This window comes from Caloenas nicobarica, chromosome 1, assembly GCF_036013445.1.
Source record: "Caloenas nicobarica isolate bCalNic1 chromosome 1, bCalNic1.hap1, whole genome shotgun sequence".
NCBI lineage: Eukaryota > Metazoa > Chordata > Aves > Columbiformes > Columbidae > Caloenas > Caloenas nicobarica.
In genome coordinates, this window is record NC_088245.1 from 173980733 (window position 1) to 174007477 (window position 26745).

At 37.4% G+C, this 26745-nt stretch overlaps 1 protein-coding gene across 2 annotated transcripts in view; it reads left to right on the plus strand.

Annotated features, from left to right (window-relative positions):
• Positions 1 to 26745, plus strand: part of KLHL1 (kelch like family member 1) — a 217770-nt gene that overhangs the window by 122155 nt on the left and 68870 nt on the right. For both annotated transcript variants that reach the window (XM_065643285.1, XM_065643294.1), the window contains one exon: positions 12682 to 12894. In XM_065643285.1, the coding sequence (XP_065499357.1) occupies positions 12682 to 12894 (213 nt within the window). The remainder of the gene's footprint in view (positions 1 to 12681; positions 12895 to 26745) is intronic.

The following is a 26745-nucleotide window of genomic DNA, read 5'->3' on the forward strand; positions in this document are numbered from 1 at the left end:
GCAGCTCTAGTCAACATTATCGGTTTTTAACTGTGTAGGCTCTCTACTGAAACTATTCAGAATTTTTCTTCTGATGAAATTTTGTGCTACATCTGTGCGAAGACTAACCATACACTCAGTTGTATTAGCCAGTGGATTGAAAGAAATAATTATTCCCCTCTACCAAGGACTGATGGTGCCTTAACTGGAAAGCATTTTCCAGCTGGTGGCATTTCAATTCAAGAGCAAATTGAACCAGCTATGCAGCTGAAGCAGGAAGCACATAATATATGAAGAGAACCTGAGGGGATGTTCATGAAGAAAAGAAATCTAAAAGGGACACAGTATTTTCAGCTACCTATCAGAGGTTGTAGAAAAGATAAGATCATTTTCTTCTTGAAGGTACACAATGAGAGGACACTGGGCAACAGTCCTGAGTTGCAATTTCCATGTGAAAAACATTTGTTTACAGTGATAGTGGTACTTGTAGCAGCTTTCTCAGAGAGGCTGTGGAGTCCCTGTGCTTGGAAATACTCAAAGCTAGACTCAACAAGGCTGTGAGCATCCTGACCTATGTTTGAAATTAGCCTTGATTTGAGAAAGGGTTGGACCGAATGACCTCCATAGGTTTCTTTCTACCTGAATAATTTTATGATTCTGTTGCATCAGTCGACCTGATGCATTAAGTCTGAATTTATTATATTTCATTGCTGTCCAATCAAGGCAAAATGTAATATTCTCAAAATAATCAGATTTAATTTTTTGTACCATTCTGTAATTTTCAATTTCCAATAGAATTTATTCTGTCACTAGATGCCATATTTCCTTTTGGCAGGTTCAAAGTACCATCCTCTGTACTGTACAGGATTTTGGCTTGCCGTTTAGTGACTGACTTTGCACATGCACTGTGTAGGGAACCTGAGCAACCAGTCTGGCTTTTGGATTCTGTGCTTCTCAAAAAAATGTTCAAGGTAGCTAAGGCAAGATTCAGAAATTTAAATGAGTTGTTCATGTTCATATTTGCTACCAAGGGTCTTAGACCATAAATTAACTTTTTTTTTTTTTTTTCTAAGTAGATAAGTCAGAATATCTCAAAATGATACGAATGCTGACAGATCACTAAGACCGTTTGGTACTGAGCTAAGTATTTTGAAGGAAGTGTTAGCTATGATGTGTAACCCAACATCTAAGTTGCCCTTGGTAAGAGAAAGACGGAAGCTGATAAATGTGACAGCAGTGAGGGAGCATAGAGGAAAAAAAGAAAGAGAAGTCCCACAAAGAGCCAGACACCAGTTAGCTTGATTTCTGTATAAATCAGTTATACCGTAATAAAGGAAAACAGGCAGAAAGATGGATTAAAAAGTGTTAAGGAATGAAAGAAATTTTGGTAGAGCAAACCCTATTTCACAAGTCTATGAGAATCTGGGGAGAAATTTCTTATTGTGTACTTGCATTTCCAAAAGTCTTTTGATAAGTCTCTTATTGGCAACTCTTAAAGAAATGTAGCCTTAAAGGCATGAGAGCAAAGATGCTGCTGTGGATTAATATCTGGTTAACAATTAGGAAATGAAGTATCAGAATGAATGTACAGATGTCACAGGGGAAGTATGTTGTGAATTACTCGGTTAAACTTTCTCATAAATTGTATAGAAAAAAGAGTAAATAATGAAATAAAATGGCTTTATGGGCAATATAAAATTACTGAGGATAGTAAAAGCCGCAAACTGTCTCTAAGAAGTTGCAAAATGATCTTGTGATGCTAATCATATAATATCAAATAAAATATTGATAAGGTAAAAGTAATACAGGTGGAGTGATAATCTGTAGAAATTTAATGATGGAATCTTAACTATCTCTTATCAGGGAGGGAAAAAAATACAAACATATTCTTTGAGATCAATTGTCTATTTATGAGAATGTATGCTGAGCACTTAGGGTGGTTACAAAAGAAGCGGAGTGCTGGCGAGTATTAGGAAAGAAACACGATGAAAGAGGAAACGACAAATCCTACTCCCTTGTTTGTTTGCACCTTTAATACTGCTTGTAGATCTAGTTATCTAATCTCACAAATAAAGTGTGAAAACTAAAAACCACTAAAAAAAGCATCAGTGATGATTGTCTAAATCCTCTGCCATACAAACCAAATGTAAATCCTGCATCCTAGATCTCCTTTTCATGGGGGAAGCATGTGAGTTGAGGCTGGTTGATGTTCTCTCTCCTTGGATCACCTGGAATAAAGTCATCTTGGAGTGGCATTACCAGGGCTCTCTGTTTAGTTGTAGTTAAGGATAATAACAAAAAAATGATTGAAAATGTGGGAAAGCCTCCTATCTCTACAAGAAGAAAAATGTTTTCATGGTAGTGGTGGTTTTTTTTGTTGGTGGTGGTTTTTTGTTTGGTTGTGTTTTTGAGGGGAGGGAGTCTTGTTTGTGTGGTTTGGTTTGGGTTGTTCAGTTTTTTGAAGTTTTTCGTTTTAGTTTTTTTGTGGGGTTTTTTGTTTGTTTGGGGTTTTTTTTGGTTTTTTGTTTGGGTTTTTTTTTTGGTAATGGGAAGATATGACTGCTAGAGAGGTTATAATACATGCAAAAGACAAATGGCATAGAAAGAGAGAGTGGGATATTTCCCTCAATTCAAGAACCAAGCATTAAATATATTTGAGTAAAAGATTTAAAAGCAAACAAAAGGAAATATTACTTTTTACAGGTGTGTGCTTAAGTTGTGTAGTTAACTGCAAGGGATTCTATGGAGACTAAACCTAGATAGATTCAAAGTGCTATGAAATAAATTGAAGAGAAGTCCACAAAGGCCTTCTAAACACCTCATATAGAAAATACCTAAAATATAAAATTTCCAAAATCTATGATATGTAGAGAAGATATAACATTTACATTTTAAAATTCCTTCTAATCATTGTCAAGTGACAATGTCTGGTCACTGGTCACAAATGGACCTTTGCTTGTTCTAAACCAGTACAGCTCTTTTTCTGTTAAGTAACTTCTAGGTACCTAAACTCTGTGCAAGACTGTATCAGCTATCAATATGCTTATTTGAATAAATACCGTATTTTTAATGTAATGAGTACTTTCTAAAGCATTCAGGTATCAGGAAATCCAATCCTAAAAATTTAGCAAATCCCCATGTTGTTTTAAATTCTTTATCTTCAAGAATATTTATAATTCTGTTCTGCTTCAAAGTCAGCTGTGTGAAGCAGCATAATTTCATATATAAATCTCCTTTAGTACTGTTCTGTTTATTTCCAGAAGAAATTATCTGTTTGTTTGTGTTGATTAATAAAAAAGACAAGAAGTAAATTAGATTTTAGAAGAGTGAAAAGTATTCTAGATGTTACTTTTTTATTTATTTATTATATAGGGAACGTTTAATTATGTAAGGAAACACTGCTTTTGTAGTAAATAGCTTGGGAAGTTGAGTTTGGGTACAGTTTGCTCAGATCATTCTTTTTAAAAATACAGATTATTTTTTAAGTGGTGGATTTTAAAAAGAAAATAATGATAATGAATTAAGTGAGATCTTGAACACAAGCTAATGAAAATGAAATAAAACAGAAAAAACACAAAACAACCAAGAGTGAGACACAGCTATAAAGTTCTCTCTGCCTCCTCACCCTTCCTGACAAAGAACTGACGCTAAGAAATTACTATATATTATAGTTAGTTGACAGCATGAGATTATTTAATGGCAACATGAAGTCTTAGAGAGAGCGAAACATAATGTCTGTTCCTTCCAAATTTGTAATTTCCAAAACACCGATAAGATGAGAGTAACTGTCAGTTTAATCAATACTATGTGCAGGATGACAAATGTTTTACAATTTCACTTCAGTCTGAAATTCACCTTTTGGGATTCTCACAGTAGGTTAACGTATTTTCAACATTCATTTAACAGGTTTTTTAAGTGTTCTATCAAAGACAACAACTTAATGTGACAAGTTTTCAGCAGCCTTGCATCTTGACAAATCACTTAATATCTAAATACAGTGGTAATTTTACATTATAATATATACCATTATTTTGTTGGAAGGAGTATGGAAATCAACATTGTTAATTATCAGATATCTTTGTGTGAATTATTCTATTTTTTGAAATACTGTGGACTACAAAATGTTTCTGTTGTCGAGGGGATGGGTATGTGTGGCTATTTTAATTAACTTTGTAGGATAAAATTGTGTCTTTAGAATTAATCTGCATTTAATAATGTGCTTGAAGGCTGTAAGTGCTTCAGAAAGTAATTACCATATGAATTTCTTCAAACTTGCTTATGGAGTGGAAGTCATTGGAAGTTCTCTTTACATAGAGAGCCAGTTCTCAGAATCCTTTTTGTGTTCCAATGTTTTTCTAATTTGGAATATATTCTCTTCATTCATAGTAATTAAGACTGTCAGGAATGCTTCAAGTTATGCTGGATATTAGTGAAAAGTAGATTAAAGTTTGACAATGAGAAACAAACTGTGTGAGAGAATGATTCAGGCATTTCCCGAACTTCATATGTTCTCTATAATGGGTTATATGTTTTCTAGAATGTTCTTGGAAGGTATTTACTTTTTCAATATTTTGATTTGCTGTAAATTAATCAGAAATGCTGAAGTTTTCGTATGTCTCTGATGTGATTTTTTAAATATTTGCTTTCACTTAAAATTACTACTGAATCTGAAATATTAATATTAACATAAACTTCCATTTTTAAGCATTTCACTCCTCAAACAAAACTGTAACTAAAACATTCTCCAGCAACAGCACATACCGCATGTGACACAGAACATATATGCTTTGAGACAACTGATTAAGATAGAAGAAACACACTTGCTGCAAACCGCGGACAGAAGAGTAATAGAACAAGGCATCATGTGATCATGTGATCGTGCAATTCCCCATGGTTCGTTAGATGCATTTTCATTTAAATGGCTCCTTATTTTTAATTCAAATTTGGAGTACAGGAATATGAGAAAAGATTTCACTCTAATGCTCTGACTGAGGTTTCAATTGCCTTTTGGAATGTTATCTTAATTACAGTATTTATTAATCATTTATGAAAGTAGAAGCTTTTTTTAATAGATATGATCTTGCATATGCCTTCAGCTTTTGCTTTGTGCTGTATTCCATCACATTTCACAGGCTAAGTAGGGTCAGGATAGGTCTGAATGATTATGAGGTTACCACTGAATTTGTAGGTGCTACCACCTAATGATTAAGTATCTTATTTTCACTCCTGAATGTTACAACAGGGTGTTACAGGACACAGTACTGTGAATTAATTGTAAAAGCAAGGCCATAACAACTCGACTCCTTTGAGTTATTAAAGACCCAAGAGATTATTTTGAGTTTTTTTAACTTTTGGTGCTAATAGACTCATTAATCAGAGTGAGAAATGCATGAAAATACCCAATACGTGTAAGTGGAAGACAGACGAGTTCAAATGGGAAATTAGACACATATTTTAGTGTTGAGGATGATTACTTCTGAAAGCTACTGCAAAAGTGGTGAATTATCCATCTCCAGATGTCTTTGAGATGATACCTTTATAGGAAGCAATCTTCAGTGGATCAGATGTTATTAGGTTCAACAGAAGGGTAACTGGGTTAAAACAAAACTAAAAGAGATTCCAAGGCAGTTTGGTGCTGTCCGGGGAAACCACTTCATGTAATCCCTTTTGTAAACGGCATCCTATTTTTTTTTTCTTTTCTTTTCTGATTTTCAGCTTTCTTTTAATCAGATTTGATTTTGGCGAGGTTCCTGTTAGGCTTGTTACCCTCCATTTTCCTCGTTTTCCTTTTCTATGCCTGTAATAAGAGTAAACAAGATGGGGCCTCCATTAGGACCTAAATATATGTGCTTATCTTGACATGAACATTAAAAGGTTACTCTTGTGCTTTTCTGCATCCAAACTTTGTTTGTGATATGGTTCAGAGGCCAGATTACACAGGCTGTGACACATCTCTGTAGCTGAATACCAGCATCCTCCCTGGTTGTACATTCTGAATAATGAGCAGAGTAAACTATAGCACAGTGTCTGAAAGTATTACTGACTGGTTTTATTAATCCACAGGCCTTGGCTCTGGTATACACCATGGTCATGCACAGCAAATTACATTAAATCTTGAGAAACATTTGTAACCTTTGTTGAACAACCCGATGCCTAACAGTGCTGCTTCTAAGATTTCTCTAACAGTAATTTTGTCTTTACTTATCTTGCTTAAGATGCCATAAACCACAATTCCTGACTCTTGGCCGCAGCCATGAGTGATCTGATACAGTGTGCTACCTGACCCAATTTGATCAATATGGGCTAATACTTACTGTACCTACTACAGAATGTGCATTCATGTATGTTCCCATCCTGAGTGAGTTTTAATCTATCCATGGATAGAGTATTCCAGCAATGGCCAGAAGCTGTGGGGAGTGTTCATGAGGCCCTTAGTGGAAGATATCCATCTTCCCTAAGCTCATTATTTTACCCTGGTATTATCCTTCCCGGCATGATGTTGTAAGAAATGATCCTTATGTCCTCCTATCCTACAAAATGGTTCTGTTTCTCCTCCCAGTACCAGTTCTGGAGTGGTTTATCTCCAGTGGTTGCTCCAATGGTTGCTGGGGCATTTTTCATGTAAGGAGATGTTGAGAGAGTTGAGACTCTTCAGCATGGCGAAGAGAAAGCTCAGGGGGAATGTTGTCAATGTGTACCAATGCCTGAAGGAATGGTTTGAAGATAAGGGAGGGAGACTCTTCTCAGTAGCACCCACTGACAGGACAAGAGGGAATGGACACAAGATAAAAAACCATGGAATTCCATCAGAACATAAGAATACACTTTTTTACTCAGAGGGTGGTCAATCACTGTAATACATTGCAAAGAGAGGCTGTGGAGTGACCTTCTGTGGAGATATTCAAAACACAACTAAACGGTCTTGGACAACCTGCTCTATCTGAACCTGCTTGAACAAGGGCATTGGACTAGATGGTCTCAAGAGGTCCATTCCAATCTAAATGGTTCTGTGATTCTGTGACCTGAAGGTTAGGGAAGCTACTGTTGCCAGACTGTAAATTGGATTATGGTACTGGATTGGGGCAGCAAACTTGTACCAAAACATAATTATAGGAGCAGGGTGGGGAGGAAAGAAAAGTCATGCTAGGAGAGGGAGAAAGTGAGAGTGTCATCATGACCACTTCCCTGGAGTGTTGTAATTTAAACCCGGAAAAATTTTTGTTCTATTATCTAGGTGAGAAGGGTTTCATTCCTGCTGTGCAAACAGCACAATTGAAAAAGTTTGGGCAGCTCATTTCTTCCAGATTTGAAGAGTGTCAAGGGTACATCTGATACAATTAAAAGCAAAACAAGACAGTCACCAGAGTCAGCACAAGTGTGTATCCACACTTTACAATACTGCACCAGTGTGACAGTTTGCACTGTGAGTCTCTATTTTTTGCCACTTTTAGCTTTTTCAGTCCAAAACACCACAAAATATTCACAGTGCTAGACTCTTTTGCTATTTCTTGAAAGTGTGCTGAGAACCCTTGCAATGACACATATCTCAATCTTTGACAATTCAAGTCATGGAAAAGAAACGTTCCAGTTTTTTAGGTCCCCAAATTGTCCGCCTTGGTTCTATTAACTTTATTTTGGGAAGGTAAAATAGCATTTAGAAATACGAAAAAAAAAGGAAAAAAAAGTAAAAAAAAAAAAAAAAGAAGAAAAAAGGAAGATGGAGTAATAAATAACAAGAGAACTGGTTTACAGGCTACAAGCTTTTCCTAGATACCATGCTGGGATGAACATGTTATGTATGCACTGGGGCTTAGCACTTAGAAGTTCCAGGCTTTATGGAATACAGGACCTTCCAGAAAAGTGTTGGAAGACTCTTTCAATCAGGGAGAGAAAGGTGTAGATGTCCTCATCCATTTAGCAAGTTGTGTCTGTTTTGTATAAAGGTTTAGGCTTTTGGATCTTTTAGATGTGAAGAAGAATACATGCATTATGTATCAGCCAAGATCCTTCAACAAAACAAGAAACAAACATTAACCAGTTTGACACAGTTAGGAAAATCTGCAAGATTAAGGCTCTCTAGCTTGAAAGTTTTAACCAGTTTATTACGACGAACCTGCATATTGGCAAACGTCTATGACCAACTGGTTGTGAACTACATTTAGGCTGTGATATCTCAGAATGCCGCATGATATTGATGATGATTTAGACTATAATCTGGCTAATTCTGCAGACTAATATCCTACAATCTGAAAATTTTGAAAAAAAAAAGTTGCAAGTAAAAAAGGAAAATATTTAGATTTTGGTATTCTAACTTTGCTGGTATCCATAGTCACTGTCTCTTCTGTCCTCAGCTTCCTGTGTGCTCTCCCCAAAAAGCAGCAGTTGCTGATCTCCCCACTGACAAAGTGCGGAGGAGCGTACATCTACATGATCTCTTTCCAATAGCTGCCAATACTTTGAATGCCCCAGCCTTTATATCCCTTTCATAATGGTGACGTCAGGTTAGCATCTGGTACTGGAAGAAACATATAGATCTTTGGATTACATAGGGCAGATGGAGCTCACTCTCAGACAAAATCTGGGATTTTGCTAGAGAACCAGACCATAAGCATATGGATAAGTACTAGTCCTTTGTTCAATGAGAGTTCAGGAACCTGAAAAGCCCATTCTCCTTGGGAAAGAAGACACAATAGGATAGCTTTTGTAAAGAGTATATGGTCTTGTATGATACACAGCTGATAAGGAAACTGTATGTACAGAACAGGAGGGCTGAATTCAATGTAGCACAGCAACAATAATTCCAAACTGAAACAGTCTGAGGCTTGACCAAAATCAAAATTGACTTTCAGGTCCTTGGCATGTTAGAAAGTATAGTATATGATTTAATATGGAAATTAGATGTTCTGTTTATCCATTCATTTAAATGTTCTCATGAAAACTCAGGTTCTAAAGTAAGAGCAGTGTGGGCTTAAAATATTCATTGACACTAGTCATGTACTATTTAAGTGAAAGGCTAGAGTATAGATACCTTTTTCTTTCAGCATTATTTTAGGCATTCCTCATTTTTGTATTGGAAAGGCCACGTCATCAAAATCAATAAAGTGTTACATTTCTTAAGGAAGGCCTCAACGTCCAAAACCAAAAAAACTGCCAAGAATCTCATTGCTATGGCAAGTCTGATGTAGCACATTCTAAATAGCACCCTTGGAAGATGACATTCTTTCTCAAGGTGTGGAATTATTTCATTTTTTTTGTAATACCAAAAAATTATTTTTAGGTTCTTCCTTACAATTGGTACCTGCTGATTAGTGAAATCAGTGACATAAACATCAATGACAACTAACTTTTACAAGATAATTTGATTCCATGTGAAATAATGATCATTACAAGTCTTGATTAAAAAAAATCAAATTAATTTGTATTGATAACATGATTATAAGGATATATATAGTAGAATTTATTTTTATTAAATTCCATTTGAGAAAACTTTAATTTCATTAGAGCATTTATGTTCCTATGACGCATAATCTGTCAGAATCAGATACTCAGGTACTTGCTTATCTACCTTTAAATACAGATATGTTTTGTTTACGTGACTCTACTGTGCTAATATTTTATGGTCATTTAATTCTAATCCTGTGTGCTCCTGAAAAGGTTTAAAAGTGAAACAGCTCTGCCATGGAAATGCTATGACCCCACAGCAATGGTTATTACATGATCATTTTGAGAAAGTGGAAAGGCAACCAAGTGAGACATAGCTTTCTCCAAGTGGGTTCAGAGACTTTCATACTTCCTACTGTAAGTTACCTTTTGTAATTTAAAAGAAAATCCACTACTCCACTTAATTAAAATGTTACAATTCTTGCTGAAGGGAAAGGCTAAGTGAATGACCCATGCAGGAGAGGCATTATTCACAGCTCAGTTGATCTTATGGGACTTATGAGACAGTGAAGAGCAGATCTGCAAAGCTTCTTAAGTATCAGAGTCAAAAGTTACAGGTCCTCAAAACTCACACACCTATGTCACATAAGCCAGGACATGCTTAAATGCTGAGTACCCTTATTCTCAAAACTAAGGTTTCTCAGCCTGTGAGGACCTAAACATTTCTTAAAGCACTTCACTAAAGCAAGACTGTTAAGTACTTGAAGGACAGGGTTTTTAGCACTGAACCTGGATTTTGTTGCTATTTTATATGTATAAAATATATATAAATATACCATCTAAATATATATATATACAGAAATTACAGTTACATAGTTTTTATTAAATAACATTTTCTACAATACTTGACTCTGAGTAACATCAAACCAGAAGTTTAGAAGAACAGACTTGAGCTCATATGTTTTGTCTGCAAACTTTGTTGGATTCTACTTTCAGTCAATTGTAAATCAGTACAGAGACTGGAATATGTTCTCCTTAAGCATGTATCCAAATGAAAAAACAATTAAAAATGATATAAAATCTTAATCAAACCTAAAAATATTATTCCGAATGTACAGCCCCTGCTCTGAGTGTTATTCAAAATTAATTAAGTTCTGTGAGTTCATAAAATGTATTCCACCATCACAATGCTTCTCAATAATATTAGGTCTTTGGATTAATATGCTATTGCAAAGTTTGATGCTGGTTCCTATTAAGAATTAGAGGGTTGTTTTTTTTTTTTCATAGAGGGATTTATTGTCAGTTTAACCAGTTTTAATTAAACTTTGGCTTATAAATAATTTTATTGAGAAGTGCAATGAAATTTTCTGAGTTTTACAGCTTTTTAGTTAAAATGAATTAAGCCAATTTGTGATTGGGTGCCTGCAAACTAGTTCCCTTACATTTCCAAGCCATTGTAAAATGTTCTAGTCACACAATTTAAACTTTATCGGGAGTCATCAGCTTAGGCCATAAAAATCTTTTTAGGTACCTGTTGACATTTAATCAAGCAATTTTTAAAAAAGAACTGACTCAAGTTTTTATCTAATTATCAGTCATGTAAAGACAACTAAGCAGCATGGTTAATACAGACCATGACCATACATATACCTTTGATTGTCTGTTGTGTCAGCATGCTGTTTTGGGTATTTATGTAGAGTTAAAAAGTTACTCATTGAAAGTTAAGTTTTACATGTAAATGTATTCACATTCCTAATAATAAGCATCAGTTTCAACTTTACCTAGTTTATTCTATTTGCACATATGTTTTTGATGTGTAATTGCATTACACATTTCAATGAATTTGTATTTGTCATGATTTTGTCATGTCTATGTCTCTATTACTCATCTCTGCTACCTTCTACAAAATCTTATGCAGTTGATTTTCAATGGATCCTTTTAAGCAAAAATTTAAAAAATAACGTTCGAAAATTAAAAACATAATTTTCTTGTATTGCATGGGGCAGGGGGAAGACAACATGTGATTTTCTAGGGCTGGAGTATAATTCTGATCTTTTAAGTCTTGCAACATTTTTTTTTCCTGTAGCAGTTATATTGTCTCAGTAATACTGTTACTTATATTTCAGTTCCTGATGACCAGTCAGTCTTTCCCCTGGCCCAGACTCAAACAAGCAATTATAGACAGCCTTAGTTTGAATTTTGATATGCTAAGACCTGAATTTAGTGAGGGTAGCAGTAGAATTATCCGCTTCCCTTGATTTTGATGTTCTTACAGTTAAGGCCTTGACTGATCTTTTGTCATTCCTTCTCTGCTTCTCATCTTGATCTCACAAAATATATCCAAAATATCATGATGAAATTCATTATTATCTTTTGTCTATCAGAAATTGTAACTTTCTGTTTTTTGTCAAAAATTAAATATATTTTTCCAGGAGGAGGGTCTCGTGCCTCCAGTCTATACCTACTCTACTTTCTTCTTACAATTGTCTATTAATCAAGAATATGAGAACGCTTTTGCTATTTCTCCACAGAGATCGAGTACCCTAAAAGAAATATTTGGAGAATGATTCCCTGCAGAACTATGATTCTGTTGTGTCCTGGTAATGTAGGGTAGGTAGTTCAGAGAGCACTTAATTCAGTCCTTACGATTCAGCCAACTAAATGAAACATTTTTGTTTAGTTTATGTAGCTTATATGTTTCATATAGTTTATATAGCTTTTTATAGTTTTGATAGTTATAAGCATTATAAATTTCAATACTGTGAGATTAATTGCTGTATACATTTTACATGTTAGGTGGATTTTAACAATCTGTTCTAAACAAGTTCAAGAAGTAATGCTAAGTTCATGGAGTTGATATTCCTCTCAGGCTTGTCATGTGTATAGACAGTCACCACCTGGATATCAATAATATAACTGTATATGACTGACAAGTTATTTAAGAAATAGATCAGATAGTGAAAAAAAACCAGGAAAAGGTAGTATGTGTATGTAAAGATTTACAATGTATTGAATGTACTCAATTACAACTGAGTTTATTAAAATTACAAATAATATACAGATCTGCCCTAGACTTTGTTAATTCTCACAATTTTTAATTACAATATTGCCATATAATCTTCATGTTGTTTTCTGAATATATTAATATATGAATTACAGCTACACCTGTTAAATTCTAATCATCTTTGGTTTATTTTTCTTATGAGATGTAAGAGGGCTGATTATAGAAGATATTGACTAATCCTATGGGTTTATTAGCTTTAACAGCTGCCTTTATTTTCTTCCAGTATTACTGAATCTGACATACATTTTTCTTCTCAGGAGAATATAATGGAAGTTATAAGAAATCAAGAATTTTTACTTCTACCTGCTGAAGAACTCCATAAACTTCTTGCTAGTGATGATGTGAATGTTCCTGATGAAGAGACCATTTTCCATGCCTTAATGATGTGGGTGAAGTATGACATGCAGAGGCGATGCAATGACCTAAGTATGCTACTTGCTTATATCAGATTACCACTGCTTCCACCTCAGGTATTCTTTTTTCTTTTTTTTCTTTTTCCTAGTAATAATATCACCATTATTGTGAAAATGCTCATGAATTTATAATCTGTGACTGCCGAATGCTGTGGGTGTTTAAATGCAAAACTGTTCAGAATTCGAAAAAAATGAATAACAGCCCTTCATCTGGAGTGACCTCAATAAACTTGAGGATTGGGCCAACAGATACTCCAGAAGTGCAGAGCTGTCGAACTGAAGAGGAGTGACTACAGCTATCATAACATGCTAAGAAAGACAGGCAGAATAGTAAATATTGTCAGAAAAAAATCGCTGGGGATTATGACAGATACCAGGCTGAGTAGGAGCCACAAACATGAGCAAGGAAAACTGTGTATTGATTTACGTCAGAAAAAATTCTGTCAGCAATCTACATAAAGTTGTTAGACCTACAATACCTGCTGCTGCTAAGGCTGCAGCTGGAATATTGTTTCCAATGTTGCACTTTACAATTTGAAAGGCATAGGAAGAAACTGGAGAAGATCCAGTGATGGGCTACCAAGATGGTATGTCAGCTAGGAGAGATGAGCCTGAGGAAGTGGGCTTGTTTAATCTGGTGAAGAGAAGGCTAAGTGATGAACTAGTGGCACCTTAAGACTTCTGAAGCGAAGATCATGGAATCAAATTCTTCTTGAGAGCACCACGAAGTATAAGAAGGGGCAAACGCACCAGCTTGTAGCATGGACATTTCAGATTTGACATTGACTGTCGGGGGGATCACTTGGAAAGCATTGAATCACTGCAGCAAATTTTTCAGAGGTTAAGCAATCTTCTTCGTTGAAGGTTTTTCTGAATTAGCTAGATCAGATGATCAACAAATCCAATGTTGGCATTAGCCGTGATTTGAGTGAGAGTTTGAACTAGTTGACCACTGGAAGTCCTTTGGAGCTGCCTTCCTGTGAATGTTTCTATGATTCTGTGATTCAGGTTTCAGTTACCTCCTTTTTTCTCAGATAAGCAAATAGTCATTTTCTTCTGTTTAATACCTCTAGATAATCATTCTCTTTTCAGCTGGTGTACTGGGTCTGTTTGGGGTGGAGTTAACTTTCTTCAAGGCAGCCTGTATGGTGCTGTACTTTTGCATTTGTGGCTAAAACAGTGTTGATAACACACCAGTGTTTTGGCTACTGCTGAGCAGTGCTTACACAGCATCAAGGCTTTCTCTCTTCCCTACACCGCTACTGCCGGTAGGTCATAGGCTCATAAATTTATCTGCATTGCTCCAATCAATAGGGAGTTTACTTAATCTAGGCATCACATACTTTGCTTGCCTCTGCACTCCTAATTGCATGTAAACCAGTGATCCCCACATTACCAAGTTGAGTGTTGCAGCTCTTAATCCACAGTGTTAAAGGCAATTCCCTTTGTAGTTGAGTAGCTATGTCCACACTCCACAGTACCTGCTTCTGGTTTTCCTCTGTGGCCCTAATGCATAAGGATACTCTGAGACACTGCCAACAGCACTGATGTCCCTCATTTCTGCAGCTGAATTGTGCCCACTTTGTTATACATCATCCTGGATACCTTAAGTTATATGAAATATCATTGTATCCCATGTTTAGCAACAGATTTAAATCCTAGATTTCCACTGCCTATCATAGATAAGCATCACAAATGTAAACGTGTATCATTGGTATTTCACATCATTGACACCCACCTATAAATTGCTAAAACAGTTGTGTTAACCTCAAACGTAATTTCATTGTGTATTTTTTAGAAATTTCTCATAAAATTTATTTCTTCAGATTCAAGTCTAACTTTCAGAGAGAACGCATTTCTTTCTGAAGAGTCAGGAAGCAGGTAACCAGTGAGTAGAGTAGATGAAAAAAACCAAACCAAAACAAAAAACAAAACCAAAGCCAAAACCAACCAAACAAAAAAACCCAACAAAACAAAACAAAACCCCACCAAATCAAACCCCAAATTAATAGTAGTTTCAAAACTGTTTGTAAGGAGTTTCAAAAATAGTTATTTTAGAGTGATAGACTTCTGGCAATTCTATGTATTTTTTGTTCAATTTTATCTGAAAATTGACCCTTATGCACTGGTGCTTGTCTATAATTGAGTACTGTGTCATAGAAATGTTTTCTATAATGCTAAAAAAGTATTTTAAAAGTGTTTCCAAATTAAGATAAAACAAAGTTTCAACAGAAAATTATCGAGAGCTGGAGGTAAAAATTTACTACTTATTACCAAAAGGTGAATTTTTTCCTCCTATAGTTTATATTTAAGTATAAATCAAATAAAACACACTATCATTTTCATTGTACTGAAAATTAACTGAAGAGCTCTCTGGAGAGAAGCCAGGTCAAAATGAAAAGCTATTCATTGCGCCTTTGAGAAAAAACAAAAAGCAACCAAACAACAAAAAAAACAAACAAAAAACCCACTTGGATTCCTTACTTCTAAATTCACTAAAAAAGATGAAGTCATAGACTGCAATAATTACTAACAGATTGGAAATATTGTACTGAGATCCCCTTAAAATGAAGGCTTAAATTTATAGCATGAGTTTTTATGATACCTCATTTAACTGTCAAGGTGCAGGAATGATATTGGCGATGTAGTCAGACTTGCATAATAGGATATCAAATAGTGTAATTCAGAATTCAATAGAATAATTTAGGAGATGCCAATCAGTATTAACATATTAAAAGAAAAGTATCATGGAGCTGAAAATGAAATAATAGAACTTACAACGTGGCCATAGAACTTTAGTTTAATTTTGCTCCTTTGATTTGCCTGAAACCATCTGCTAAACTGAACCAGTTCATATTCCTTCATTCAAGTGAAACTAGCAGAGGTGAGATTTGGTGACTTCCTTTCAATAGGTCTTCCAAATATTTTGTGTTGATTTATATAGAAAACATACAAATTTATTATGTTCATTTTCACTCTTAAAGGATTCAGGGGAGTAAACATTTGGGAATACTCAAGTATTTCAGATTATTTACTTGAATTTTTCATTTACAAACTTATAATAAATATTTTTCTCGTGATTTTTAATAACATTCTTCACTAACTTAACAAATAAACAAGTTAAGAAAAAAATAAAAAATATCGTTAAGCTGACATTTTTTCAGTTGTGCAAAAACTCTATGAAGTTACTTTTTGTGGCTAAAAGGCCAAAAGGTACCACAGTTGCCCTCAATTTTCAGCAGTATTTTTAAATGAAATTTGAATAAAATCATTTTAATATTTTTAAAAAATCAAACAAAAATAATACATGTAAACAAAACCAAAACCACTAAAGACAGTTTGTGGATCTCTTTTATGACATGATATGATAAACACATACATAATCACAGAATCACGGAGTCGCTGAGGTTGGAAGGGACCTCTGGAGGTCGTCTGGTCCAACACCTCTGCTCAGGCAGGGCCACCTAGAGCCAGTTGCCTAGGACCATGTCCAAATGTTTTTTGATACATCCAAGGACTGTGTCAGGGCCCAGTCGCCCTCACAGTATAAAGACGTTTCCTGATGTTCAGACGGAACCACCTTTCCACCATATATTGGTGCATGCACTTGCACATGGGCATATACATAAACATGAAAATATTTATTTCATTCTTTTATAGTAGAATGTTCTTGTGAACCTTTTACTTAGGTCTGAAAATCTATATTTGTGGAAAGATATACACATTAAGGTCTGGCTGGAATAGCTAAAGATGTTCTCTCCTAGTTCCCTGATGACTGTCCTGACCCATCATCTAATCATTACTTTCCTTATGATGTGTGATCCAGTGATTACCATCCTCGCAGCTCAGGGGGCTAAATGATTAATCTGAATCCTCACTAATTCTATATAGGCAAAAGCCTAACCTTGTCTGCAGTTGAAGCTAACACATTAACTTCTGACCCTCAAGGCAAACAATATAGAAGAGTTTAAATCACTGAATTCTCCTTATCTTTCTTTCCTCTTTTCCCAAAACAGATTTTTTTTTCTTTTTTTTTTTCTTTTTCTGTGCTTGTACTTCCTGTTCCCGGACTCAAGCTATACCTGGAAACATTAAATGCATTCAGTATGTTTGAGCCTCTGCCTAGCCCCTTTTTGTTTATTACTAATGCAATCAAGGACAACAGAAAGAGCTTCTTCAAATAGATGGCAGATAAAACTAACATTGGAGGCAATGTAGGCCCACTGATGAATGAGGTGGGTGCCCTGGTGACAGAAGATACAGAGAAGGTAGAGTTACTGAATGCCTTCTTTGTCTCTGTATACATTGTTGGAGGCTGTCCTGAGGAGCCCCGTACCCCTGAGGCCCCAGAGGAAGGCAGGGCAATGGAGGAGTTTGCCTTGGTTGATGAGGACTGGGTTAGGGAGCAAATAAGCAATCTAGACATCCATAAATCCATGGGTCCAGATGGGATGCACCCGCAGGTGCTGAGGGAGCTGGCTAAAGTCATTGCTAGACCACTCTCCATCATCTTTGCTAAGTCATGGGAAATGGAAGAAGTGCCTGAGGACTGGAGGAAAGCAAATGTCACTCCAGTCTTCAAAAAGGGCAAGAAGGAGGACTCAGGTAAGTATACACTGGTCAGCCTCACCTCCATTCCTGGAAAGGTGATGGAACAACTTATCCTTGGTGCCATCTCAAGGCATATCAAGGATAAGAGGGTCGTTAGGGGCAGTCAGCATGGCTTCACCAAGGGGAAGTCATGCTTAACCAACCTCGTAGCCTTTTATGAGGACATAACGAGGTGGATAGATGATGGCAGAGCGGTGGTTGTGGTCTACCTTGACTTCAGTAAAGCATTTGACACAGTCTCCCACAGCATCCTTGCTGCTAAACTGAGGAACTGTGGTCTGGACGATCAGGTAGTGAGGTGGACTGTGAACTGGCTGAAGGAAAGAAGCCAGAGAGTTGTGGTCAATGGGGCGTAGTCTAGTTGGAGACCTGTATCTAGTGGAGTGCCTCAAGGGTCAGTACTGGGACCAGTATTGTTCGATATATTCATCAATAACTTGGATGAGGGAATAGAGTGCACTGTCAGCAAGTTTGCTGATGACACCAAACTGGGAGGTGTGGCTGACATGCCAGAAGGCTGTGCTGCCATCCAGCAAGACCTGGACAGGCTGGAGAGTTGGGTGGGGAAAAATTTAATGAAATATAACAAGGGCAAGTGTAGAGTCTTGCATCTGGGTAAGAACAACCCCAGGTTCCAGTATAGGTTGGGAAACGACCTGTTAGAGAGCAGTGTAGGAGAAAGGGACCTGGGGATCCTGGTGGACAGCAGGATGACCATGAGCCAGGACTGTGCCCTTGTGGCCAAGAAGGCCAATGGCATCCTGGGGTGTATTAGAAGGGGGATGGTCAGTAGGTCGAGGGAGGTTCTCCTTCTCCTCTACTCTGCCCTGGTGAGACCACATCTGGAATATTGTGTCCAGTTCTGGACCCCTCAGTTCCAGAAGGACAGGGAACTGCTGGAGAGAGTCCAGCGCAGGGCAATGAACATGATTAAGGGAGTGGAGCATCTCCCTTATGAGGAAAAGCTGAGGGCGCTGGGTCTCTTTAGCTTGGAGGAGACTGAGTAGTGACCCCATTAATGTTCATAAATATGTAAAGGGTGAGTGTCACGAGGATGGAGCCAGGCTCTTCTCGGTGACAACCAATGATAGGACAAGGGGCAACGGTTACAAACTGGAACACAAGAGGTGCCACTTTAATATGAGAAGAAACTTCTTCACAGTGAGGTTAACAGAACACTGGAACAGGCTGCCCAGGGAGGTTGTGGAATCTCCTTTTCTGGAGACATTCAAAACCAGCCTGGACTCCTTGTGTAACCTCATCTGGGTGCTCCTGCTCCAGCGGGGGGATTCAACTAGATGATCTTTTGAGGTCCCTTTCAATCCCTAACATTCTGTGATTCTGCGATTCTGTGATTATACCTACAAAGATGAAAAGCTTTATTTTGCTGATTGTCTGTACAGAGTGTGATGTATCTGTTAATGTTCAGGCCACAGCATGAGCTAAGGATGTGTGCAGCTTCTGTTGGGCAAAACATTATTTTTATGGTGTTTCTTAAGAGTGTGAGAAGTTGCCAATGACAGGCTGCTAAAGGCATTTAAATGCAAGAGTTAGGAGTTAACACTTTATATTGAGTGCCTAGAATAGCATGACTAGTAAAAAATGAGCATGTTATATTTATGTTTTAATGTTTCTCAGCAAAGATGTGCATGATAAAAAGAGAACAAATATTTACTTGCAGAAATGGTTAAAGATAACTTGTACTCCACCAGTGTGCTGTGTTTATAATGGATGTTTTCTGCAATTGCTTGTAATAGTAAATCATTGGTTAACTATGAAAGCTAGAAAATAGCATAGGGTAAAGCATTGATATTATTGACTTTCTCTCTGCAACAGTTTTAATAATTTCAGTTTCAGAGGCTTGCAAATTACATCAGTAGGATACTGCATAGTCTTTGATTATTAAACACACTGTGGCTTAGATCCAGTGAAACTAATATAGGCATCTAAATTAGGGCTCTTGCCCAGGGGCAGAAACAATCCAGGCCTTATAAAGTGAAATGCTTAAATACTCTGTAAGTCACTGGAGACGAAGTGAACTGATCCACCTGGGTTCTTGTCTTATTTATACAGAGATGTTGTAGGGAACCTGTAGGAAATGCTAAGCCTCTAAATCCTCTCAGAAAGCACATGTTGCATCTGGATATACATGATTCTTAAGGTGTATATGAATTTGCATATAATAATCAAGTAGCAACCCTTTAAATCCTAGCTTGGATGATCGACATTGTGAGACAAACTTGTGAATTCCTTCCACAGCTCAGCTGTCATTTGTCAAAGAGATATTTCTCTGTACTGCTAAAAAACCAACCAGGCAGACGTCAGACTGAGGTTGATCAAGTTCTGACCTTTTTGATATATATTGGGCTAGATGAAACAATTGAAGGATCCTTTGCTTAGCAGAAACAGAGAGTATCCACTCTATGTCAGTCTAACTTTCTCCTTCAGAGCAGTGTGATTGATAATATGAAGTTATAACCTTTTTCAGTTCTCTGACCATCTGTAGAATCACTAAAGAAGCACAGCTGATATGAATTCACATCAGACCAGAGTTTTAGGTTTTTTAGATTGGTTCTCACCTATAGGTCTAGGGTAAGTGCTAAGCATGTGCATATATTCAGTTATTCTCTACAATATTTTGTGAATTCTTTGAATAATTTTTAAATGAATTGGATGGCAAGAGATTAAAAGTTGCACCTGAAAGGACTGAAGGCATGATTCAGTTTCTTATTCACCTGTGGGTGTAGGTTTCTCCACATCAGCTAGATTTCTGACCTTCCACTGTAGGCAATGAAGATCTAGTGCGGTTCTCAGCACATAGGAACAGAAACGTGCTGATTTGAGAAGTGCCATGGATTATCATGCTGCCCGGCTCCCGGCAAATTTTCTAGAAGTCCTCCCACATAAATCCAGTGCCTTATTTACTGGCCCTGTGTGCATTCTTAGATGCCATGTGCTTTCTCGGATGGTGCTAAATGCTGGTTTTAATGCAAGTGAGTTAAGCAATAACTCGATTTGAATGTCAGTCGATATCAGAATAATATAAATTCGGGAATGTGAGGAAGTTTGACAATATTTTTAATGTAATTTTTATGTTAACTTCAAGTAAATAGAAATAAATTAATTACAATGAGAATTAGTAACTTGTCAGTCCATAAAAATAGGAGAGTTTGGGCAAGCTTGTAGGATAATCTCTATATTGCTCTGTATAGCTTATTATTTAGATGTGTTTTAGAAGGATCATAGCATCACATAAATGTTTGGGTTTGAAGCAACCTTAAAGATCATCTAGTTCTGCCACTCCTGCCATGGGCAGGGACACCTTCCACTAGACCAGGTTGCTCAAAGCCCTGTCTAGCCTGGCCTTGAACACTTCCAGGGATGGAGCATCCACGTCTCTAGGCAGCCTGTTCCAGTGCCTCACCACCCTCGTGGTGAAGAATTTCTTCCTTCTATCTAATCTAAATCTATTGTCTTTCAGTTTAAAGCTCTTATCCCTTGTCCTGTCAGTACATGCCCTTGTAAAAAGTCTCTCTCCACCTGCCTTGTAGGCTCGTTTTAAGTACTGAAAGGCCACTATAAGGTCTCCCCAGAGCTTTCTCTTCTCCAGACTGAATAACCCCAAGTATCTCAGCCTATCTTCATAGGGGAGGTGCTTCAGCCCTCTGATCATCTTCATGGCCCTCCTCCTTATACAGGGGTATCCAGAGCTGCATGCAATACTCCAGGTTGGGTCTCAGAAGAACAGAACAGAGGGAAAGAATCGGCTCCCTTGACCCACTGGTCATGCTTCTTTTGATGCAGCCCAAGACATGGTTTACTTTATGGGCTCAAGCTCATATTGTTGGGTCATGTTGAGCTTCTCCTCAGCCAACAACCCAAAATCCTTCTCCTCAGAGCTGCTCTCAATCCATTCTCCACCCAGCCTATATTTGTGCTTGAGATTGCCCTGACCCATGTACTGGACTTTGCACTTGGCCCTGTGGAACTTAATAAGCTTTGCATGGTCCCACCTCTCAGACATGTCCATATTCCTTGTGTGGCGGGAACAGAATACAAGCAGGATTGCAACCCTGGACTTGAGCAGGGCGAACTTTGGCCTTTTCAAACAATTTTTAGGGGAAATCCCATGGGCAAGGCTGCTTGAAGGTAAAGGGGCCCAACATAGTTGGTTAGCATTCAGAGACTGCTTCTATCAAGCTCAAGATCAGAGCATCCTGACACGTAGGAAGTCAAGGAAGGGAGCCAGAAGACCTGCATGGTTAAACAGAGAACTGCTGGGTAAGCTCAAGTGGAAGAGGAGACTTTACAGATCATGGAAGGAGGGGCTGGCCACTTGCGAAGAATAGTAGGCTGTTGTCAGAGGATGTAGGGAGGCAACTAGGAAAGCTAAGGCCTCCTTAGAGTTAAACCTGGCGAGAGGGGACAAGGACAATAGAAAGAGCTTTTTCAAATACATAGCAGATAAAACTAACACGGGAGGCAATGTAGGCCCACTGATGAATGGGGTGGGTGCCCCAGTGACAGAGGATACAGAGAAGGTAGAGTTACTGAATGCCTTCTTTGTCTCTGTCTACTCTGACGGAGACTGTCCTGAGGAGCCCTGTACCCCTGAGGCCCCAGAGGAAGGCAGGGCAATGGAGGAGTTTGCCTTGGTTGATGAGGACTGGGTTAGGGAGCAATTAAGCAATCTAGACATCCATAAATCCATGGGTCCAGATGGGATGCACCCGCAGGTGCTGAGGGAGCTGGCTGAGGTCATTGCTAGACCACTCTCCATCATCTTTGCCAAATCTTGGGAAATGGGAGAGGTGCCTGAGGACTGGAGGAAAGCAAATGTCACTCCAGTCTTCAAAAAGGGCAAGAAGGAGGATCTGGGTAACTACACACTGGTCAGCTTCACCTCCATCCCTGGGAAAGTGATGGAACAACTTATCCTTGGTGCCATCTCAAGGCATATCAAGGATAAGAGGGTATTAGGGGCAGTCAACATGGCCTCACCAAGGAGAAGTCATGCTTAACCAACCTCGTAGCCTTTTATGAGGACATAACGAGGTGGATAGATTATGGCAGAGCGGTGGTTGTGGTCTACCTTGACTTCAGTAAAGCATTTGACACCGTCTCCCACAGCATCCTTGCTGCTAAACTGAGGAACTGTGGTCTGGACGATCAGGTAGTGAGGTGGACTGTGAACTGGCTGAAGGAAAGAAGCCAGAGAGTTGTGGTCAATGGGGCGTAGTCTAGTTGGAGGCCTGTATCTAGTGGAGTGCCTCAAGGGTCAGTACTGGGACCAGTATTGTTCGATATATTCATCAATAACTTGGATGAGGGAATAGCGTGCACTGTCAGCAAGTTTGCTGATGACACCAAGCTGGGAGGTGTGGCTGACACGCCAGAAGGTTGTGCTGCCATCCAGTGAGACCGGGATAGGCTGGAGAGTTGGGTGGGGAAAAATTCGATGAAATGTGAGAAGGGAAAGTACAGAGTTTTGCATGTGGGTAGCAACAACCCCAGGTTCCAGTATAGGTTGGGGAATGACCTATTAGAGAGCAGTGTAGAAGAAAGGGACCTGGGGATCCTGGTGGACAGCAGGATGACCATGAGTCAGCACTGTGCCCTTGTGGCCAAGAAGGCCAATGGCATCCTGGGGTGTATTAGAAGGGGGGTGGTTAGTAGGTCGAGAGAGGTTCTGCTCCCCCTCTACTCTGCCCTGGTGAGACCTTATCTGGAATATTGTGTCCAGTTCTGGGCCCCTCAGTTCAAGAAGGACAGGGAACTGCTGGAGAGAGTCCAGCGCAGGGCAACGAAGATGATTAAGGGAGTGGAGCATCTCCCTTATGAGGAGAGGCTGAGGGAGCTGGGTCTCTTTAGTTTGAAGAAGGGAAGACTGAGGGGTGACCTCATTAATGTTTATAAATATGTAAAGGGTGAGTGTCACAAGGATGGAGCCAGGCTCTTCTCAGTGACAACCCCAACAAGGGGTAGTGGGTTCAAACTGGAATACAAGAAGTTCCACTTAAATATGAGAAGAAACATCTTCTCAGTGAGGTTAACAGAACACTGGAACAGACTGCCCAGGGGAGTTGTGGAGTCTCCTTCTCTGGAGATATTCAAAACCCGCCTGGACGCCTTCCTGTGTAGCCTCACCTAGGTGTTCCTGCTCTGGCAGGGGGATTGGACTAGATGATCTTTTGAGGTCCCTTCCAATCCCTAACATTCTGTGATTCTGTGTCTGTGGCTGGCATCCCTTCCATCCAGTGTGTCAATTGCACCACACAGCTTTTCATGTGAGGATTTCTTATCCATCCTTTTCACTGTTTCTAAGACTTGAAGATCCTATTTGAAAAAGGAGAACATTATTTAGGGAAAAGATGCTTGTTTTGTATTTCATTTCTTCGTACTTATTCTCTTATAGGAGTTTTATGAAAATGACATCACTTTTGGTAGACTTCAGTTATGTACAGTTAAAAATAGAAACCAGTAATTTTCAAATGTAGGCTATTACCTATTATTGACTTAATAACATTTGTGTTCCATTTGTTGGCATCTGTCATGCTTTTACCTAATCTTCTACTCAGTTTATCACTTTGAAAAGAAAAAAAAAAGTAATTTGATTCAGTGGAGCTTCAAATAAAAATATCTGCCTTTGAACGAAAGGACACCAGAAAATAAGAATATTTTGTCATAGCTCAACCTTTCTGTTACCTCTAGTGTTGGGTGTTACCTCTAGTGTTGGGTTATTTTTTTAATTTTCTCTCCTTTTTTTTCTTTTTTTATGTCTTTTTTTTTTTAATCGTCTTCCTTATGAATGCAATCTGACCTTTAGAACTTTTCTTATTTGTTATGTAGTATTTTAACACTATTGCAAAACATGCGTGGGTCTCAGAATTATGATATCACTTTTTTCCTCAAGGATTAGAGAAGAAAAATTACAAATACTCTGAGATTCATCTCACCTAACTTTAGACATCTGGAAAATAAACATCGAACATATGAGATAGGTATTTGCTTTAAGAAGGCATTTATCTTGAAATAAACATATTTTTCTTAATTTACTAGAGAACCTACCATGATGAGGTTAAATGTAGATCTCTGCATCAGTATAATTGTGTAAAAAGCTTGTATCTTAGATTTTGCACTCCTTATTTCTGCCACTATGTAAAATGCATAGATGGATAGAATGGTGAAGAGACATCACTAGAGGCAAAGGCTGGCTGGAGAGGGAAATAAAACAATTACTGTTTTCCTAAACTGAATCACACTTGAATCAGTAACACATCAGGGTGATAAGTAAATTGGTCAAATTAGTACCAGTCTCAAAGACAGGCCCAGTAGTACTAGTAGTCCAACAAAAGTCAGTATGTATGCCAAAAAAGTGTGGGTATATTTATAAATTCAGTTAAAACTCTTAACAGGATGATAAATAATAACAAGGCACCACTTATAGGAAATAATATTGAAAAATTTAATAAATGGGCTCATTAAATCATAAGGTTTGGGGAAGCATTAATGATGTGGAAGTGATTTCAACACCACAGTTTAATTACTTTCCACAGATGCTACCAATGAATATTCCAATCCCATTACTTAGTTTATTCAAGAGATTTGGGTAAAAAAATCAAGTTTCTTCATTTTTATATCAAAGGTAAAACCTTAGAGAATGTGTGTGTGTATGATTATTTGTTTATCTAATGTATTCATTTTGGTAGCCTAACGATAGGTTAAGGAAAACAAACTTAAACTATGCTATCTCATTTTTGGTTTGTTTTGTTTTTTGTACCCTGATGTTGGGGAGGGATAATGAGTACTCAGGATTATGACTGAAGGGTAGAAGGCCAGTTTAAACTTTCTTCTGTGTATTAAATTATTTTAAGCATGTGGGGAAAAAGCTGAAATTACACATCAATTAAACACTGAATACATTTCGTCTGCCAGTGACTGCGATCACCAAAAATACCAGCTTAGTAGGTGTCAGAGGTCAGTTGTTAGACAGATAACACGGTCAGATTTCTTTCAAAAATTCCAGTCCAAAACCATTCACTATTATTGCTGTGTGACTGATTTCTTTGTAATACATTATCACCTGCATGCATACACAGATCACAGACTTACAGTCTAATGAAAGCCTGTTGTGTCTAAGTGGTAAATCTTAATGTAGATTGTGACAGAAATTATTAGCAGTATGTTTCAAGAAAGAACTAGCCTAGAGTTTCTTAAAGATCCTGAAGTCTGCTGCATCTCATTGCTGGGGAAAAAATTACCTTTCTCTGAGAATACAGAAATCAGAGGGATTTAGTATAGTCTCTTTTTTGTGAGTTGGTTGAAGCAGCTGCATTGACTAACTCACACATTATGAATAATTAACTCCATGAGCAACACAAATATTGATTTTCAGGTACTGAATATTTGTGTTACTATAGAAAAATGCATAGAAATCATCTTTGAGCTAAAACAGGTTTACTGAAATCATTAATTAAGCATGAATAAGTGAGAAAGAATTCCAAACAGATCCAGAACATTCAATGAGCTGAAAGAAAATGGTAGAAAACAAAGCAAAATGAGACATGCTAGACTAGAGAACTTACTAATTGCAAAGACATTTCATTATTTTATTCCTAAGACAATGTATTTCTAAGACAATGGTTGTTTGAAAAATAAGTAAAAACTTGATAAGTTAGGTATAAGCATTTTTTAAAATTTCAATGTAAGCCTCCTAATTACAAAAATATCAAGTGAGTAAAGCAGATGATTATGTTGGATTTAGCTCAATTCATTCAGTTTCTAGCAAAACAAAAAGTTCTTTAAGTAATATCACTAAGGTTCAGTTGGATAAAATGGGATTTAGAAAAGGAGTTTAAACTTCAGCTCAATGCATGATCAGTTCATGACCTTGTGATCTCTACTTTTAGGAGTCCAGATAAGATAACAAACTTTGCATTTTCTAAAAGACTTAAAGGAGAGACTGAGGGAATATTTAAGTGATTTAATCTACTTTAGTTAAAATCTATTTGAGTATCAAGGGCTGGATAAAGAATAACACTGTTGGTGACACCTTAGCATATCCTCAAAGACACAAAAAATGGTGGAAAATAATTTTATGACTGCAGTACATTTTTATTTTCCTTTCAAAATATACTAATTTAAAATTAAAAGAAGTGTTAAAATGTATTTGGAATAAATTAATAATTATATTATTCCTGAAGTTGTTCATTTTGTTATGCAAAATTAATTGGTTTTGTACAAAACTGGCACAATTTTCAAACTCATATATAATTTCCGATGTCTTTTTCTAAGCAC